The 20612-nt window shown below is 38.5% G+C and overlaps 1 protein-coding gene across 5 annotated transcripts in view; it reads left to right on the top strand.

Annotated features, from left to right (window-relative positions):
- Positions 1 to 20612, top strand: part of CPXM2 (carboxypeptidase X, M14 family member 2) — a 123423-nt gene that overhangs the window by 85649 nt on the left and 17162 nt on the right. For all 5 annotated transcript variants that reach the window (XM_039481913.1, XM_039481912.1, XM_039481911.1 and 2 more), the window contains 4 exons: positions 8573 to 8661; positions 16404 to 16527; positions 18184 to 18380; positions 20092 to 20271. In XM_039481913.1, coding sequence (XP_039337847.1) covers positions 8573 to 8661; positions 16404 to 16527; positions 18184 to 18380; positions 20092 to 20271 — 590 coding nt within the window. The remainder of the gene's footprint in view (positions 1 to 8572; positions 8662 to 16403; positions 16528 to 18183; positions 18381 to 20091; positions 20272 to 20612) is intronic.

Genomic DNA, 20612 nt, shown 5'->3' with positions numbered 1-20612 from the left:
GAAACCTTAAATCAGAGTGAATAAATGAAGACTCGGCACACTACTCCTGAAAGGTTGCTGGCCCCTGGGTTAGCATAACATAGCCTAGTGTCAGGTTTATATATAGATATTTGTATGTGTGTATATATATATTTGTATATCTGTTTGTTCAAGTCTTTTCTACAGTTTTCGACTGCTCATCCTAATCTTTCATCTGCTCTTATCTTTAAACTTAAATTCTGGTATTTTAGGGATAGATCTTTTTTTTTTTTTTTTTTGCAGGGGGCTATGAATAGTATTTTCAAAAATACTAGAAACAGAAAGAGAACTGCCTTTCTAGAGCTTATCATTACTACTTTAACTGCTCCTGTTCTGAGACTTGCTGCTGCCAATTCCACTGTTGATGTAGGGTCATCCCACTGATTGAAAGTACAGCAGAAAGAACCTGGTGGACCAGCAAAGAGTAATAAGCACCTCAGATTTCCATTTGAAGTATATTCCATGGCTCTGGTTAGTGTGTCTACAGGCACATTCTTTAAAATACTGGATGTCAGACAGAAGTAAATGAGAAGCTCTTCTTATTACCATGGAACCAGTGGCAAGTGCACAGGAGGGACAAGCATAGTGTTGTCCAGGGGATATTGAAGATGACACTGATACCATGGTGGAAAGCAACATGTAAGAACTTTCCACCTTTCCTGTAGCACAACTGTTTATTGTCAGTTCTGTAAAACTGAACTTGCTTTATTCAAGCCAGAGAAGAAAAGAGGCAAAATGTTGTACTTTGGAAAGTAAATGTTTTTAATAATACAATAACTATGTTATAAATACTGGAAAAACTACAATTGACAAAAGTCAAATTCTGCTTTCTCATCATGAGATAGTTCACAGTAACTCATTTGACTTCAGTGGGTTACGTCGATTGACGATGATGTAACTGAGATCAGAATATGACCCTTTGTAACCGCAAGCTCACCTTCACTTTGGTTTAAGTGGCCAAGTTCTGATTTCCTTCTCATCTTGGATTAGAATGGAAACAGTGTAAGGTCCTTACTTATATCCACCTGATGTGTTAGGACTACCTCTGAGCCTGTTTTCCCTGCCAGCTTGGGACTCCAGTACCTTGCCTTGTTTGAGCCAGACACGCTTGCCTGCTGCAAACACAGATCCAGGTCTGAACCACGTCTCCCACAAGCTGCAGGCTTAACTGAAAACAGCTTAAGAAGTGCTCCTCTCTCCAGCACTCAGATGCCCAGATCTCAATGGGGTCCAAACCCCAAATAAATCCATTTTACCCTGTATAAAGCTTATACAGGGTAAACTCATAGATTGTTCACCCTCTATAACACTGATCGAGAGAGATGCACTGCAGTTTGCGCCCCCCTCCCCATTAATACATACTCGGGGTTAATTAATAAGTAAAAAGTGATTCCAAATAATAACAGAACAAAGTAAATTACCAAACAAAATAAAATAAAATACACAAGTCTAAGCCTAATGCAGTAGGAAACAATGCAGGTAATCTCACCCTCAGAGATGTTCCAATAAGCTTCTTTGACAGACTAGCCTCCTTCTAGTCTGGGTCCAGCAATCCCTCACACCCCTTTTTTCTGTTACTGCCCTTTTTTCCAGTTTCTTTCAGGCATCTCTTTGGGGTGGAGAGGCTCTCTCTTGAGCCAGTTGAAGACAAAATGGAGGGGTTTTCCCAGGGGCCTCTCTTGTGGGTAGAAACCCCTCGCCTCTCCTATGCAGAATCCAGCTCCAAGATGGAGTTTTGGAGTCACATGGACAAATCACATGTCCGTGCATGACTCAGAACTTTACAGGCCGATGCCACGTTCCCAGGAAAGCTCAGATGTGGATTGGCGTCTCTTATGGTTTATTGTCAGCTTAAGTGTTTCTTGATTGGGCTCTTACTGGGAATAGTCTTTTCTCAAGAAGCTGGCCAAATGCTTCACTAAGGCTACTTAAAATCAGACAAGTACATAGCCAATATTGATAACTTTGAATACAAAAATGATGCATGCATACAAATAGGATGAATATATTCAGTAGATCATAACCTTTGCAGAGATATGTTACATGGTATATCTAGCATAAAACATATTCCAGTTATGTCATATTTACACTCATAAGCATATTTCTATAAAGCATTATGGAGTGCAACATCACACATGCTTCTGCACGTTAGTTATTTATGGGGGCCATTTTCTGCAGTGGCTGTTTTTGTTTGTCTTTGACATTAAGGCAGACAGTATCATAGCCAGTGAAAAATGCACATTAAATATGGAGGGTTGCTTATTTTTGGAATGTTTGAAAAAGCTGAGGATTTTGATGGGGATTTATACAGTAGGTAATTGGACAGGGTGGAACAACATCTGAACATTTTCGTAATTTTTGTTGAATCTCATGTGAATGCCTTAACCACTAGGCTAAAGGTTACAAGAGGTATAACTCTGAACTGGCTTCACTGGAAGCAGAGGTAGGCCTCGTTGCATTTGAAAATCCTACCTTTAAATCCTTACCTAAGCACCTAATTATGTTTCCTGATTTCTAGAAGTGTTGAATATCTTCATGCCTCCCATTATTTTCCATAAAAAAGGCTTATTCATGCTTAAAGGCAATTGGGGGTTGAAATCATGAAACTTATGTAGGTGCCTAAGGCCAAGAATTTGAATAATAAGAGATTGAATTTATCCTTTTAAGTACTTATTTGAGTTCCTAATAAGTAACCTGATTTTCAAATGTGATGAGCACTAATTTACAGGGAAGGATGATCACTGGAAGAAAGATTTTTACCTCTAGGGCTGTGGGGCCAATTTAGGCAAAATAAGAACCAATACAAATCTTCATCCAAAGCTCAAGCCAAACATTCAGGAGATGCTAAAAAGTTTAGCTAACTTGAAAATATGTTTGCCTTTTTATGCATTTTCTAGAAATAGCCAGGACTGGAAACTACAGCATATATCACTGGAAAACTCATGAGAAAATCTTTCCTTATAAGATCCATAGTCTGATTTATGGACCAATGTGGGGAATGATTATCTGAACTGAATCTTTTAAGATGCTCTCATATTTATCATAAAAATGTTCATGTAATATTCATAATATGCATTTTTGTGCATTGTAGGATACTTTTGATCAGCCCCTCTTTCTAGAGGGAGGATTAAACTATCCATTAGCCCTACTGAAAACTGTACAAACATATTACACAACTATGGAGGTGCTGGCTCAGCAGACATATCAAGTGATTTCCTGTTTTATCGAGGGCAAGGCATGTTTATTTGTAGAAGGAGAGATGACAAAAAGTCTTTTCTGCAGCAGGGGGATGATACAACAGTCACTAGCAGAAGAGAAAGATGACGAAGGCGGCACTGGTTATTTAATTTCCTCACTAGTTTCCAAAAATGTTGCTACTTAGACAGATACAGACTGACACATACAGTCTTTTGCAGTTGCCTCAGAGGGATAGATGTATTTTTCTTTCCAGTCTTTTCTCAAAGGTAACATGAAGCAGAAAGAAGCTGGATATGATCAAAAATACCCAAATATTAGAGGAGACAAAAATTCAATTGAGGTTTTCATGTATTTACTGTGTCAGAGAATGATCACCCCAATAGATGATTCTTTTAATAGAATAAATTCATGACATGATATAATTTTCAGAATTCTTCAAATTTGATCCAAGAGGTAAAAATAACTTAAGTACCATATATACTTAACTTAAGTACAGGTATATAACCTATTTGATGGCTTTCTCTTTTTTGCAGTGGATGCTTCATTCACTAGCTGTTTCAAATAAGCTACAGAACATTCCTGGCTTTCTTGTTTGTTTCTTTCTTAAGTCTACCAATGGACTCACTATGTGCCATATCATAACTCAAACCCATACCCTACTGATAAGCAATCATCTACAGAAGCAGTTCCATTGACTTCAGTGGGATTATTTATAAGAGTAACTGCTCACTGTCAGGTCACACTCTGGCCCGTTGTATTTTAATTTAATCCTTGCGGAGCTAAAGCCTGAAGTCTTTACTTAGGAAAATTCAAATGAGCTTTCCTGGAAATTTTTGCCTGTGTGGGGACTGCATCAAAATAAGTCTAAATTCAATAAGGGACTTTGGTGTAGTTTATGGATATCCCTATATATTCATCAAGGGATTGTATATCAGCACAGAGTAATATAATGGTTGCCCTCAGAATGATTCCTTCCACTTTTCATTGTTACATAAAATATTGTTATGAGCAAGTACTTCCTATGCTTAGAATGGGGAGAGCTGCTAAAATCCGTAATATTTCTAGAACCAGAATAAACTTTAAACATGCTTATTATTAACAGTTAAAAGAAAGCTGACTGCTGTGGACTGGTGCCTTGATTCTTAGGGTGACCATACATCTCATTTTGGCTGGGACAGTCCCGTTTTTAAGCCCTGTCCTGGACGTCCTGACTTTTTTGGCAAAACTAGGCATTTGTCCTGTTTGCTCTTGCCAAGTGATGACCAGTTGGCAAGAGCAAACGGGACAAATGCCCAATTCTGCCAAAAAAGTGGGGCATACTCCTCTAATGGGATGTGGAGGAATGTTCGGGGGTGGAGGGGGAGCGCGATGCTAGTCATGCACAGCGGGGCTCAGGTGAGTGGCAACACAAGGCAGCTTGAGCCAGCGCTGGGCAGGGATGGCAGGAGGTGGGGCGGGTGGGGACTTGGACTTGTGGGGGGGGGCGGGGTCAGGTAAGCAGCTTGGGCCAGCCCCATGTGGTGTCCCATTTTTACTTTGAGAAATAGGGTCACCCTATTGATTCTTCTCTGGTGTATGCCGGTTTTACACCATTCTCATTTAATTGAATTAACTGGAGTTACTCCTGACTTATAGTAGTGCAAATGACACACAAGAATCCGCACAATATAGCTGAAGAGTGTGATTTCACTGTTGATTTAAAGTGTCGTGGTAACATTCAGAAATGTAATGAAATAGAACACGTGAAAATAAACTTATGATTTATTCTACTGGCTGTCTGTACATTTCTTCACGATGTGTTTAATGTCCATAGTATGTTTAATTTGCTGGAGAGAGGTCAAACTTGTGCATATTCATTAGGAACAGGGTGCACATTCCCAGTCACAGGCCCAACAAAGAAAATAACAGAACTCCACTTGCCGTCACCTTCAGCCCCCAACTAAAACATCTCCAGCGCATCATCAAAGATCTACAACCTATCCTGAAAGATGATCCCTCACTCACCAATGTGATATATGCCATCATGTTCCAGCAATGCCCCTCTGCCATGTACATTGGCCAAACAGGCTCTACGCAAAACAATAAATGGACACAAATCTGACGTCAGGAATCATAACATTCAAAAACCAGTAGGAGAACACTTTAACCTCTTTGGTCACTCAGTAAGAGACAGGAAAGGGAGGAGAAGCTAGTGGTCTCCCAAGGTGTTGGTCTGTAAGGGCAGGTCTACACTATGGGGGAAAATCGATATAAGATACGCAACTTCAGCTACGTGAATAACGTAGCTGAAGTCGAAGTATCTTATATCGAATTACCTACCGTCCTCACAGCGCGGGATCGATGTCCGCGGCTCCCCATGTCAACTCCGCTACCGCCGTTCGGGTTGGTGGAGTTACGGAGTCGACAGGAGCGCGTTCGGGGATCGATATATCGCCTCTAGATGAGACGCGATATATCGATCCCCGAGAAATCGATTGCTACCCGCTGATACGGCGGGTAGTGAAGACATACCTTAAGATATGTAAATAGTAGGTAGCGAGGACAGGCACGAACAATAAAAGAGCACTGGTGCATTTACTTTGGAGCAGTCTCCGACTGAGTTTGTGAAGGGGCCAGTAGAGGACACCACTACAGTATGTGTGTGTGTGTGTGTGTATATATATATAATCTTTTTACTATATGTTCCATTCTATGCATCTGATGAAGTAGGCTGTAACCCATGAAAGCTTATGCTCAAATAAATGTGTTAGTCTCTAAGGTGCCACAAGTACTCCATTTTCAAAACTGTCTGAGGGATTTAGGCACTATCTTCCTTTAATTTTAACAGGTATGTCTAAATATTTTAGACTGCATTGAACATCTCAGCCATAGCACTCTATAAAGAAAAACTTTTCTAATAGGACAAACAAAAAGCAAACTGCAGTTGTAGAAGTTTTTTGGCACTATAGTGTGAGTACAGGTTTCAAAAAGGTCACAAGTCCATCCCCCTGCCAGTGCAATTGATTTCTGTATCTTACCCTATCTAGTTTCACTTTGGGAGGGGTAGAGGTAGGAGGATGTCAGAAACTATTTTTTCAAAGTACCTTTGCCAGCCAGTTTATAAATTAGCTGTGGTGCTGGCTTAAATAGAACTTGACAGTAGGGAAAAAATCAATAGATTCTTTTGAATTCATTGTAATCATACAGACTTTCAGGGTTTCTTTTTCCTGCAACGTGGAGGGATTGTTTGAAATGATGCCAGGAATGAATAAGTAAATCACAATTGAAATGCTACAGTGGTTTTAGCTGCATGAGGTCTTATCTTCTGTTTGCATAATAGTAAATAGTTGTTGCCAAGGTGGACTTAATGTACAGCAAATGATAGTGGGTTTTTGGTTGGTTGGGGTTTTTTGTTTTTTGTTTTTTTGTCTTCTGCATTTTGCTCTATACTTTCCTAATCTCTATTCCTGCTGCAACAGAAAAATCAATGGTCAAAACAGACTGACAATAGAGGTTGGCAAAATGCTAATGTTTGTTCACAAGAGATCTTAGATTGTGCACATTTTAGAAGTAGAACCAGAGGTGCAATACTCCCTTTGTAGGTTTATTTTTATTTTCAGGGATTTCAATGGAAATGGGAGGTCCCATTTATTGCCTTTTTTTGGTTTCACCCACCAAATTTACATCATTATCTACCATTCCTATGACATGAACAGTTAATGCATGGTCAAAAAGCCAGGCTTTGAAAATCTCTCTTAAAGGAAGGGAATTTTAAGTACTAGGGAAAAATCAGTTACTGTATGTTTTCACATCTGATGATTGAGAAAACCTAGAGTATCTTGACAATTTTAAGATGTTTATTTTTATCTTAATGATTTTTTTTTCTGTGTCATTAAACACATCATATTCTGTCTCTTCTGAGAAGAGGAGATTGTGTGGTTTGCATTTCAGATATATTACTGTGGTGTGACCTTTAAAATGTTTTCAGTTCAGGTGCCATATTTATTATTATTGTAGCACCACTGGGGTTAAGGTAGTTACATTAATTTATTCCCCAGTTAGGTCTCAATAATCATCTGAAAATCCAGATGCTTATTTGAAGTTTCTTTAATCTGTTGAATCTACAGAATTTGCTTGGTGGGCACATGAGGCAAGATGTATATCTGCTCATCTGATTGGCTTTGTATTATAGCCAATTGGGAAGCCAACTGAGATCAGGTGGTCTTTTTGTAGTGAGACCCATCAGACAACAGCAAATTCCATGGGATGGCTAGGATTTGGAGGAGCAAGACTTTACTGAAGCTCCCATAGTCATGTTCTAACAACAGCGCTGGAGCGAATTCTTAAAGTATCTCAGCACCGCTGGTATAGACTAGAACATGGAAGTGCAGAACAGAATAAGAATGAAAAATAATCCCTGGTGTGGGTGAAAAACTTAGTTAACATTTCAGAAACGTCCAAAAATGGTGGTTCAGGTTCACTGCTTAGAATGAGCAAAAGCTGGAGTTGGGAGTGTTTCTGATTTTTTCCTAACTGGGTAGCTCATCCAACCTTTTTCTTTAGCTGAACTGTCAGTGCACTCACCTGGAAAGGCAAGAAAGCACAGGTTTTTGTTCCACCTCCATCTTCACTTGATACTAATTATTAATTGTCATCCTGTTGGTTTAATTAGATATGTGATGGCCTGCCTTCTGCTGAGAAATGTTTTCATGGAACACATCACACAGAGTAAATTATATCCACATGGTAAAGAAAATAGTCTGTTAATTTTAAATTAAAAACCCCAAAAACTTGTGCAGTGAGTTTAAGAAAATACTTAACTAGAAATATTTCTTACTACTAAAAGTGGATCCATTATTTATTAGACCCAATATTTTTCAGGCAGTACATAATCTCTGAAAATGCTCAGCAATAACAAATAGCTACTGGTTCTCTACCGTAACTACGGTAATTATTCTAGTAGAAACATAGCATTTGCTGGGGCTTTTTCTTTAGAAGTGGTGTTTCCATTCTTTCTTAAATACATCAGACTGATGCCTTGATTATTTTCTAGCGTCTTTTGCCCTTTTACAAAGCACTGAGTGGAATGTGTTTTTTGCTTTTCCTATTAAACTTTAGTTGTTAATGCAGAGCAAATGTCTCAGTTACCGTAATATTGCTGCCTACTTGGTCCTATTTGGTTTAATGAGTTGATTTGTATGGTAATTAGTAATATTTCAAAGCTGCTGTTTGTTTACTTCAGCTACTTAAAAGAGTCTTCATTAAATATGAGTAGGAGAGTGGCGTTCAGAGTAAAACACTTTCTCTCCGTGCTTGGCATCTTTCCCTTTGCTAATGGTTAATAAATATATGCAATTTTTAAAATTTCTTTTCTCAGACCCAAATAATTATTATCACAGAAGAAATGAAATGACAACCACAGATGATCTTGATTTTAAACACCACAACTACAAAGAAATGAGACAGGTAGGCCACAGATAATGCAATTTCAGTTCTTGCATGTGTATATGTGGGGTGGGTGGTTGTGTTGGGGTCCTTATTTTAGATAGTTGAGCTCTGTCGACCCTTAGATTTTTTTAGAGTATACTAGGGGAAAGGCAAACTTATGGGAAGTTGAGAACTGTGCGTTTTCCAAATCTATCCTAACTGCAGATAAGTCTTTTCCAAAAATACCTCTGCCAAGTTATTTTGTGAGAGCTTACAAAGGAAATTCAATGTCCATCAACAGAACTTGATATTTTTTCATTTATTACCTTTGGACAGAATATTGGGGTGTGTTATAAACCATTACAGGAAATAAATTCTAGACCTCAGAAAGCAGGTTTCTTTTTTATGGTAACCTACTTTAAAAGGCACATGGCTTTTTCCTAACAATTCATGTTTTGGCCATATGGTAGATCCAGATCTCTCTGAGGTCAATAGGAGTCTTTTCATTGATTTCAATGGACAGTGGATCAGCCTGCTAATATTTCCATCCAGTGTCATGTTTATGCATCTGTTAGTACAAGTCCTTAAATATGTATTTGTATAATATTTTGGAGTTATGTAAGCTGAGCATTTTCCTCTCAAATACCACATGGAAAACATTAAAAAAGAGTAATGACTTGAAGCTGCAAGAGAAGGATATTTAGACTTTGTCACTAGCAAAATTGTGTGCATTGAAGGAGGTATTTTATGGAGAGAGATACAAAATAAAATATTATAAACCTGGAAAGATTATTTACAAATCAGAGCTTTATTGTGTTAGTTTCATCTGTGAACATAAGGTCTTATCTGGATTTGTGCATTGGTGTGCTAGTCTCTAAAATTTTTGTGAGCTCACATCAGTATGAACACAGCATATTAAATATGATTTTTCTTTCTGTTGCTGTAGTGACTATTATTGCATCAAAATGGCTTTTGAAACTTTACATTTATTTGACATTTGCAACTTTAAAATTGGCATTTAATGTACAGTGCTTTGAAATGTCAATGTGTTTTTAAACTTGTCTCTTGATGAACAAATCCATCTGGCTACAAAAATGAATGCTGCAATATATGGCTAAAAGTCCAGCTTCTTTCTTTGTCAACCTTCCATCCAATCCTAACAGGTTTCTCCACAGTGGTGGCGGCATGTACCCATGCATGTTGTTTCAACAGTCTGCTCTTGTGACTATCCGGAGTGCTGAACATTGCAATATGCTCATTCCTTGATAGCACACCGAGAGTTCTTGAGTAACAGAATTGTGGCATATGTCAGTATATTGTGCGATCATATGAATAAAACAGAGAGGCAGGGTCAGATTCCTTACTCGGTTACCCCAGTGTAAATCTACAGTCAGGGGTTCCCAAACTTGGTTCGTGGTTTGTTCAGGGTAAGCCTTTGGTGGGCCGTGAGATGCTTTGTTTGCCTGAGCATCCATAGGTACAGCCGCTCGCAGCTCCCAGTGGCTGCAGTTCGCCGTTCTTGGCCAATGGGAGCTGTAGGAAGTGGCACGGGCTGGGCCACTGCTTCCCACAGCTCCCATTGGCCGGGAACGGCGAACCACAGCCACTGGGAGCTGCGAGTAGTCATACCTGTGGAAACTCAGGTAAACAAAGCATCTCGCAGCCTGCCAGAGGCTTACCCTGAACAAGCTACGAACCAAGTTTGGGAACCCCTGAGGGTAACTCAGCTGAAATCAAAGGAGTTATTTTGGATTAATACCACTGTAGATGCAAATAAAAATGGACTCAGGGATGAGGGAGATCACAATAGGTACCAGCAGGCTCATGCCATGTAAATGACCATGAACCAAAAGAAAGCTAATACTGTCAGTCTAATTTTAGATTCACCAGTCTTAATTATCACCCTTTTAACTTTAAATGGGGGGTGGGGGGAATCTAGATTTATATCACCCCAGACATAGGTGTGGGATGTGCTAAAGAAATATTTCTTCCTGTCTTGCTCTGCAAATATAAAGATAATATGCTTGGACTTGAAGTATGTGAATCATTATCCGGGTGCTGAATCTTCAGTGTATTTATACTGCATGAGTCATCATTCATTTTTATTGAGCAATTGTGTACTGAGTCACACGTTTAGTTCACTAGAGATTTCATGGCCTATATTTCTAGCACAAAGATTAGACAAGTAGAAACTCAATTGGCATAATTAGTGTCAAGAACAATAAATGTAAATACATTTTAGATACTAATTGCACAAAGACAGGTTGGTCAAGTTTGAAATATCTTTGAAAAACAGCTTAAAAAAGAATTATTTCCCTAGTTCTTCTAGAAGGAGAAAATCAAGATGCGATTAAACAATGGTAAGGAGTGTGAACTGGTCAGCTGTGAACTATGTCCTTTGCTGGGCTTTCTCAAGTTATGTGCTTCTGTGTAGTAGTAGCTCATTTTGTAGCACTCTTGTCATTGGGCAAACAGGCAGACGGTGCAGGGTAGGATTGGAGGAGCTCTAATATCACTGCAACGTACCTTTGGTGACACTAGAGAATTTAATCATTGTCTTTGAGTCTTTAAACAGACAGCCTGGCACAACAGCTTTAAGAGACATGTAGCTTTCCCCATTCAAGATAACGTGTTCACTGTGCAGTTTATTAATGACAGCTTTGTTAACTACTTCACTTTTGACCATGTTAGAAGAGATAGATAACTAATGTGTTTTCCACTCTGGTTGTTTATCATAGACACTAGAGAGGGATCGGTAGAAAGTTCTCCATGGACCACATTTTGGGAACCACTATCTTAGGCTTCAATGCATAAGCTATTTACAAAAGGCAGGGAATTTTACCCCATCTCCTACCGTAGTCAACTTTTGCGTGCAAAAGTGCATTCAAAGCTCTCTGTGAAATCAGTGTGAACATTCTCCATGCATCTGAGAGCAGGGTTTAGGCTGCAGTCTAAAAAGTATTTTCATGTTGCATTCATGTTTGTACATGAGCACGTTAGAATGGTTTGCAAAGGTCTGCACTCCCCAGAATAATTTAGGGAGTGGGCATTTGATCACACGTGGATGCCTGTGAATAGGATAATTAAGGCAAAACCCTTCTGCTAAACCAAACCCCTAACTATACTCAAGGCAGACGAAACTTCAGGTAATTTGGGAGTAGATACTTTTTATTTCCAGCAAATATTTTTTACAGCATTTTGTGCATTGTGGAAAAAAAAAAGGGGCCTGAACCAAAACCAGGAATCCAAACATCCCTAAACTTCAGAAAAATTCAGATCCCAAATCTGTGCCCTGTCTCTATAATGGACTGAAACAAATGCTCAGGCTCTGATTTTTGTCTGGAAAATATTACCTGATTTCAGTGGGAGTTACTTGTATCCTCTGGGAAGGAGAATCAGGCCCCAGCAGCCCTGAAATTTGAGAAAGTTGATCCAATGTTGCAGCTCAGGCCCATCTTTAATTATGGAGGTGGTATGATGATGATATTGAAAATTCCTCTGAATTCAGCAGGACTGTGTATCTTACCAATAGAACAGCTCCACTGGAGGGTGAAATACAGTTATGTCTGGAGGCTCAGAGCAAGGTCCGCCATACGCCACTTGGCACCACCTTAGGGCTGTGGGGAAAGGGGCAGTCCTGCCATTCTGAGAATCTTGTAGCCCTCAGATACAACTGAGGTGGTTTCTGCATTAGCCCCCAAAAGTCCAGTGAATAAAGGGGCTCTGTGTTTAGGCCTGGGAAGGAACCACAGGACTGGTCCCTCAGTGGATCCAGTGGTCCAAAACCCCTTCACAGAGTGCATGAAATGGCAATGGCCACTATTCCAGTCCATAGGCCAGAAGAGCATTTTCAGCTGAGCTTTATTGCACTCCTACTGCTTCCCCAAAGATTGGGGGGCCAGTTAGTGCTGGATTCAAAACACATTCCCTTTGTGTGAGAAGGGGAGAATCACACCCGCGGAGCCCAGTCAAATTGGCAGAATTTATGCAGTTTTCTTAGTGTGTTAATAGAATAAATAATTGCTGATTATAAACAAATAACAATTGTCAATTAGCCAAATTGCTCCTGGAAATGCTTTATAACCCTGCTGGTTGTTAATAAGACTCAGACTGCATATTACCATAGATTGTCTTTGACAGTTTGTGTAGGCAGAAGGAAAAAGCTGTCTGAGGTTTCAGATGGCCTATTGTGCAATTTGTACTGTAGATAGGAAAGAAAAATGAGTATGAAAAAATGTTCATTCATATCCCTTATTCAGTACCATCACTCCCTCTGTGGAAGACCTTGCAGTGCCAAAGATCCAATGGCATCTGTTAAGGAGAGAGATTAACACAGCATACTTCAGTGTGTGGATTAGTTTGGAACACTGTTTATTCTTTATAAAATTCCAGGGTGAGGGGCTGACTCAGTTTTAAGAGTAAAAAATTATAAAAGTTACTTCACAATTGGCATCATATGCACCACATTTAAATATAGACTGAATTTTTATTCCTAGTTTATAAACCCCTTAACATGTGAGTTTATATGGATTCTGCTAGAATACTAAGAGATCATGAAAAATGTAATTCATAATACACGCCCCAATTAAAAATTAAGTATGTGCTTAATGAGCATGTTGTTCATTAAAGTAACGGAAATATTCACATTGATTTCAGTCCCCAGTTCAAGGGCCTGATCCAAGGCATATTGAAGTTGTAGAAATATTTACATTGACTTCAATGGGTCTGGATCAGGCTCACTGTGCTCTCCTGAATAAGAATAAACTTAAGTTTTTAAGTGCTTTCCTGAATTGGGGCCCAACATATTATAGAGAGAGGCATATTTGAGATGTTTCAGCTCTCTTCCCCTAGTCCTTGATGAGACAATGCATTGGTCCACAGGGAAATGGAAAATGGTGGAAGAGTCTGCCCATGTGGAGTTTTTTGCAGAATCAAAGCCTAAGTAAAAACCGAGATGGATAGATATGAGTCAAATACATCTTTTACATCTATAAATTAGAGAAAGGGAATTCCATCCTGTTATAATAGACCTTATTTCATGTTTCACAATGGCTATACATTTTACTCATTCTGCTTTGTATGATAGATAATTCAAGATAAAAAGAATTTGCCTTGTACAGTAAATACATGTTTCTGGTCCAGTGTCCTATTGTCCATGCCTTTTGAGACTACCATCGGAAGAACAGTCACTTAAACAAAATATTGGAAAGTTTTAAAAATTATTCTCATTTTAAATGTGCATTTATAGTTGGAGTAACAAATATATTCAGGTGATATAGTCTAAATGATAAGGACAGAGGATGACGAGTTACTAATATACAAATTAAGACCAAATTAAAGAATAAATGAGAAAAAAAATAGAGGAGTGGGAAAAGGAAGAGGATGGGGTAGGGGAGCGAAAAGTGATAGGGACGTCATGATTAATCAAAAAATGGTTCTAGTTTTATTCCATTTATTATGGGTAAGGAAAGTTCCTCATAATTTTTCACTTTAATTGTCACAAAGTGACCCTTCAAATGTAAACTCATACTTAAACAGGAACTTGCATAATGGTCCCAAAAAACTGCTGACCAGATATCCTCAATCAAAATTGATGTATGTGCCAAGATAGGTAGGTGAGCCAATACTAGTGTTACTGATCAGCTTATTACACCTACAAGTTGTGCACACAGCTAGCCTATGGATCCACGTGCTCTTATTACGGGCAACTCATCTTCCCTTTCTCCCCCGCTACAATTGTTTCATCCACCCCCTATATCTTTTAGACGATAAGCCCTTTGAGGCAGTTACTGTCTTGTCTTTTGCGAATTGTACAGCACCCAGCATGATGGGGTCCTGACCTAGTTGAGGCATGGAGAAGCTACTGTAATATCAAAACATTGATGGTGGTGGTGATGATGATAGTACTAAAGGAATTTGTCTTAAATTAAGACACTGGGAGTGTCTTTGCATTGCAATTTCCAGATGAGGATGGACTGAAGAAAGTTGTTCTTTTGTTTGTAAAATTGGTCGGTGTGTTTAGTGAACTTACGAAAATATCACATCATTTAGTCTATTTGCAATGTGATTATAAATAGAACCCCACTCTTTCGGTGATGTTTTCACCAACGTGAATTGTGTTTTCCCCTGAGATTTGCTAAATTGGAGCCTGGGTATTGGACATATCTAATTATTGCATTCCTAAAATCATCAGCCCTGTTGTCATCCAGTATTTTTTCTAAATTAATGCTGCAAGAACAAAGTTATGTTATGCTACAATACTTGTTCAGCAGGGTATGTACAATCTAGTAAAGAAATGATTTGTCTAATCCATATTCCCTCAGATTCCAATTTACAGTAAAATCCTTTTCTTTAAATAATCCTTTCAAGTGAACAAAATCAATGCAACAAAATCAAGGCCCTTATCATTCAAAACTGTTTTCTTTTATTTCTTATTAGGACCTCATGCTTTGAACTCATACATTTGTTTCTTTTAATCCAACTGATACTGATACTGGGAGTACAAAAATTGAACTCAGTTATCACCAATGATCAAGCAGTATTTGGGGTTAATACACTGAAGTTAATTTGCAACAAGACAGACATTATAGTTCAGCAGGTTTGAATGTCGTGTACATTAACTGCATTCTCAACTATAAATCTTTGAATTTACAGATGTGCATGATAAAAGCCATCACCAAGTCAGAGAAATTTTACCCCATATGAAAACTATGTTAATCTCATAAGCCATGCACATATCTGATGCTACCTTGAACCAGGCAATGTCACATGTAGTAGCATGTGACCGGCCTTGCTACAGATACTTAACCCCAAACCTCTGAAAAGTTTTAAGGTTCAATGACATATTGATGAAAGATGAGAAGTTTCCCATTCTTTCCTGTATGTCCACACACAGTGGGGAGAGTTCAGATTATGTAGCATGCTCTCTCCCTTTCAGATGAGGCTTGTCTTGCTATTCTTTCCACGTCCATATAAATTCCTGCTGTGATCCTACCACAGATTTCATACTGTAATCTGAGCAGGCTTGGACTTGGTCTGTACTCAGGTGGAGGCCTCCAGATATAATCAAAATGCTACAAAAATGTTTTTAAATGATTCAAAAGGTGATGTTCTTCCCTCTTACATAACCAGAACCCCAGTATGAGGTCATGGGTACAGTGCTTCTGGAGGTATCCTCTAACGGACTGAATATTTGGCTAGGGGCCTGGAACCCCCATATTCCAATCACAACTCGCCACTAACTCTCTGTGTCACAGGCCCCATTGTAAAAAAAAGGAAGTAATTATTGTACTTACCTATCTCACAGGAGTCTTGAGAGGATTATTTGTGTAATTATTGTAAGTGCTTTGAAAATGTCAAGTGTTATATACCAGAAGTGCAAAGTATTATTATTTTTATTTATTTTTATTATGACTGTTCCTCCTCTCAGATCCTTAATTTAAATAATGTCAGCTGTAAGAAGGATTTTGAACTTCACCCACACAGTACTACTCCAGCAGACTGTTATACTTGTTCTAGCTGAATGAACATTTGGTTCTGAGCCAGCAGACCTATAACGATCTCCAAAATTGATTTTTCAACAACTTTTTGTTTTTCAGCCTCAACTTTTCGTTTTAACATCTCTGAAAAATTAAAATGAATATAGTATTTTTCCCCTACATCTAGTTTTGGATCATAGAATCATCCAAACCTTGAATGAATTATAATCAATATTTTGTATATATATTTAGTACATATATATATATAAAATATACATAAGTGTGTCATTTTTTCTTTGACAGTTGATGAAAGTTGTGAATGAAATGTGTCCGAATATCACGAGAATTTACAACATTGGAAAAAGCCACCAAGGACTAAAGCTGTATGCTGTCGAGATCTCAGACAACCCGGGAGAACACGAAGTTGGTTAGGATTATATTCTGATTAAATCTATTTCAGGGTGGTTTTATTTTATTTTTTTAATTCCACACGTCTGCAGCAATTATCACTGAAAAAAGATAGAGTGGATTTTAGTGCAGTGGAATGTGATTGGCTTACAGCCCTCAAGACTGAAATTTCGTGTTTATCTATAGAATATGTGTACCACAAGTACAGGCAGCTCAAATTTCCCTCCATTGCCTCACTAATGTGTCTGAGCTGAGTTCTGGGCATAGTGTCTGGTGGTGAGACTGTAGTTCAGTCTACAGACCCATTCTATCTCTCAATTGAGAATTCCAACAAGGATGCTGATATGATGGTGGGACTGGTATATAGAGGGGAGGAAGCTTTAGCTGACGAAAAAGATGTAGCAATGCACATGATGGGGAGCTGTGCATCACATACTGTGTTCATCACAGTACTGCCCCACCTCAGGTGAAGAAACTGCACAATGCCATTTACAGTCAAGGTTTAGCTGTACCCATGTGGCATGGTCTAGCTCTGTGATCTGGACTGAGACCACCAAGTTACACCACATAAGCCACTGAAGGCTTTAACATTGTAATGAATATCAGCTATCACTAACCAGTCACTTTGGCTGAACTTAGACCAAGGCGAAGGGTTCCATAGCATAGTATGGAACTACTTACCCATTCAGTCCATTTCGCCCTCATGGACTGCATCCACAATCAGTGCCCCACAAATGCCCATGTAATAATTATGAGTATGTCTATTTCCCCAGGCAGAATCGAGCATTTAGATGGGAAATTACTACACACAAATGGTTGCAACCTCAAATATTGCAAGCATATTTATGGAGGCCACTTGAAAAATCTAGCCAATGGTCTTCATATGCAGTATGTGCACTCCTTCTTAATTCATTAAGTGTCAGTTTAGTTCCATATTTTCTAGTTTAGTGACATTCTGAAGGATAGAATTATTCCAAACACTACCAATGAGATGCAGACAGAACCCCCTTCTCCCACCACGTGCCTGTGAAGGAAGAATTTAGTCACTAGGTATAATAGTCTACCGTACATATTGTTTGTTAGTGGTATACATGGTTAAAGGGGAGTTGAATACATCCTGTCAGAACTATGCAGTAAAGGACAACAAATATTGTGGCATTTAATTAAACCTTGCCAAATAAGTATGAATCATTGTTTTAGATGAATGAAAAAGAGTGCCTGAGGTCAGAGATGTATTCTACAGTCAGCAAGAAACTCTGTATTATGCATCGATCCTTTATTTGTGAAGAGATTTGTCATGTTATCTTTTAAAAGCATAGGTCTTTTTAAATGGTGTTCTATATCAATGTTTTACTGTAACTGGAAAATACAAAATAATGTAATTTAATTTTGCACCATGTTTTTCAATGGAAATGTATCCCAAATGCTTTACATGGTTGCTGTAGATATTACCAATACGTAATTAAGTTATGGATAGGAGCAATGGGAAAGAGAAATTAAGTGGTATAGGTAAGTTAGAAAAGATACATTTTTTCAGCTGAGATATGTTTATTTTGGGGGCTGACCCAATGCCTGATGAAGCCAGGGGAAAGGCTCCCATTGACTCCAATAGGTGTTGGGTTGGATCCTTGGTTTGCTGCACTAACTACATTCCTGTCCTATTTGTTTTCAACAGGTGAGCCAGAATTTCGCTACATCGCGGGGGCTCATGGTAACGAGGTGCTTGGACGTGAGCTAATGCTTTTGTTAATGCAATTTATGTGCCAGGAATATCTGGCTGGGAACCCACGCATTACACACCTCATTGAGGACACCAGAATTCATCTCCTTCCTTCAGTCAACCCAGATGGATATGAGATGGCATATGAAGTGGTAATGTGACTGTCAACATTAATAGCAATTATCTTATTCATAGTAGATTGGTAAAATATGCTCCCATTATCATTACTTTTTTTTAAAAATGACAAATTTGGATGTAATCAAAATGAACAAAGCCAATAAAGCAACACTCCAAAAGGAAAAGCAGAACCCACTGAGATACTTTATTCAGTAGAAACTGGAGTGAACAGTGTTCCAGATGATCTCAGTTGCTGTGAGGGCATATAGGGAAAGAGGCTGCCTGTAGGATAGCCTGGACACACACCATGTAGAGTAGTGTAGTTCAATATGAACACCTTCAATTGAATTTGGAAACCTAATGGTAGTCAGTGCTGTCTATAGTTCACATGTGTGATGTATACCACATGAGAAGCACAGCTAAGCAAACAAGCAGCTGCAATCTACACCAGCTGAAATTTCAGACTGCTCTTTAAGTGCAGCCCAGTGGAGAGTGCATTGCAATCCTTTAATGTGGAAAGAACAAAGGCTTGGAGAATTATGATATTCACATCCAAGTGGAAAAATTGCATGCGCCCTGATCAGGTATAGATGGAAAAAGCTATCAGGGTTACTCAGTAGATGCCAAGAATCCAAAAGGACCCACAGTTTGTAAATCTCAGTCTCAACATACAAACATCCCCCCTCCATAAATCTGTCACCTCTACCATATCATCTGGAAATTTTCCTCCATGCCCATTCTTTGTCTTGTTCCAAATAACTGTTCTTTTTATATTTTTAATTTGAATGGGTACTAGATGATTACAACTTTTCTTCTGGTTCTGAACTTATATGACAAACATCAAGGTCAAAACCCATGACAATTCATGAAAGCCAAAAATATGTTTATGAAATTTTGAGTAATTAAGATGAAATGATATGAGTGAAACTAGTAAAATGAAATTGTTGAGATAGATGTGCCAGTTAAATATTATGGAATTTAATTTCATTCACTTGGGGGGGAGTTTATAGCTAATAGTTAATAAATGACAATGATCTTATTTTAATATAGCATCTTTCATTTCAAAGGATCCCAAAATGCTTTATAACCTTTACTGATTCTGTATAGACTTGTGGATAATTGTGTGTGTATGTGTATCTTTAACACAGTAGGTCAGATCCTTGACCTCTGCTAAGGTTGCTTTGTGCTCTTGGAGTGACACAAAGAAATCTTGAACTGGCCATAAAAGAGCTACTGAAGATTTCCCAATATAGTCAACTTTTTATACCACTTTCTCTAGCGTAGAGGGAACATGTCAGGGACAGGATGGGACTATGATGGAGCACATAGCCTCATCCAATCGAGTCATCCCTGTGCAGCTTCCAGCTGCTGTAATTTAGAGCAGTCCATAGTCCACTACAATTAGAATGCATTCTCCTGCCAGAGAAGTACAGTCACTCTAGGGAAAAAATGCAGTACAGACAACAACACTCCATAGCACTACCAGCCAGAGATTGAAGAATAGAGCAGTTTATCCAGTTGGAACTTCAGCAGAAAGATTAGTCAGACAGAATAGAATTCCCAATGCTAGAATTAGGCCAAGATAGCAAACACCCATTCTCCAAAAGAGTTCATTGGGATCATACGTAGTTACAAACATTTAAGACCTTGAATTTATGTTTTTACAGAAAGATGCATGCAGCTATTCAATGTAATACAAGCTTGATTGGTGATAACACAGTGAATGATTTGAAAATTTTGTCACAGGGTTCGGAATTAGGAGGCTGGTCTTTAGGAAGATGGACTCAGGATGGCATTGACATCAACAATAATTTCCCTGATTTAAATACCATGCTTTGGGAAGCTGAAGATAGGAAGAGATTTCAGAGAAAAGTCCCAAATCATCATATTCCAATTCCAGAATGGTACCTTTCTGAAAATGCTACAGTAAGTACAAGTAGCCTCCTGAGAGAAAGGGAGAGGCAAAAGAAGGGTGGGGTGAACTAGGGATGAAGCCTCATAAGATATTTGTAGAAAAGCTTTTAAGAACCTATTTCTTATTCAGAAACTTAAATCAGGAAGAGAGATGGTGAATGATAGACTATTAGTAAATATAACAGTTCATATTAAAACTTATATTTCCCCCCCCGACTTACATTAACTTCATTTTTTAAAAATAATGAGAATTATTGTAATTATATTAATTTTGTAGGTATTTGTTTGTATCTCTGGGCCTCTTTTTTGTTTATTTTGGAGAGACTGAGTTTTCCATCATTATAATGAGACAT

Source organism: Mauremys reevesii, linkage group 7 (assembly GCF_016161935.1).
Source record: "Mauremys reevesii isolate NIE-2019 linkage group 7, ASM1616193v1, whole genome shotgun sequence".
NCBI classification, from domain to species: Eukaryota; Metazoa; Chordata; order Testudines; family Geoemydidae; genus Mauremys; species Mauremys reevesii.
Note: the sequence above shows the minus strand (reverse complement) of the source record. Positions and strands in the feature narration are given on the sequence as shown.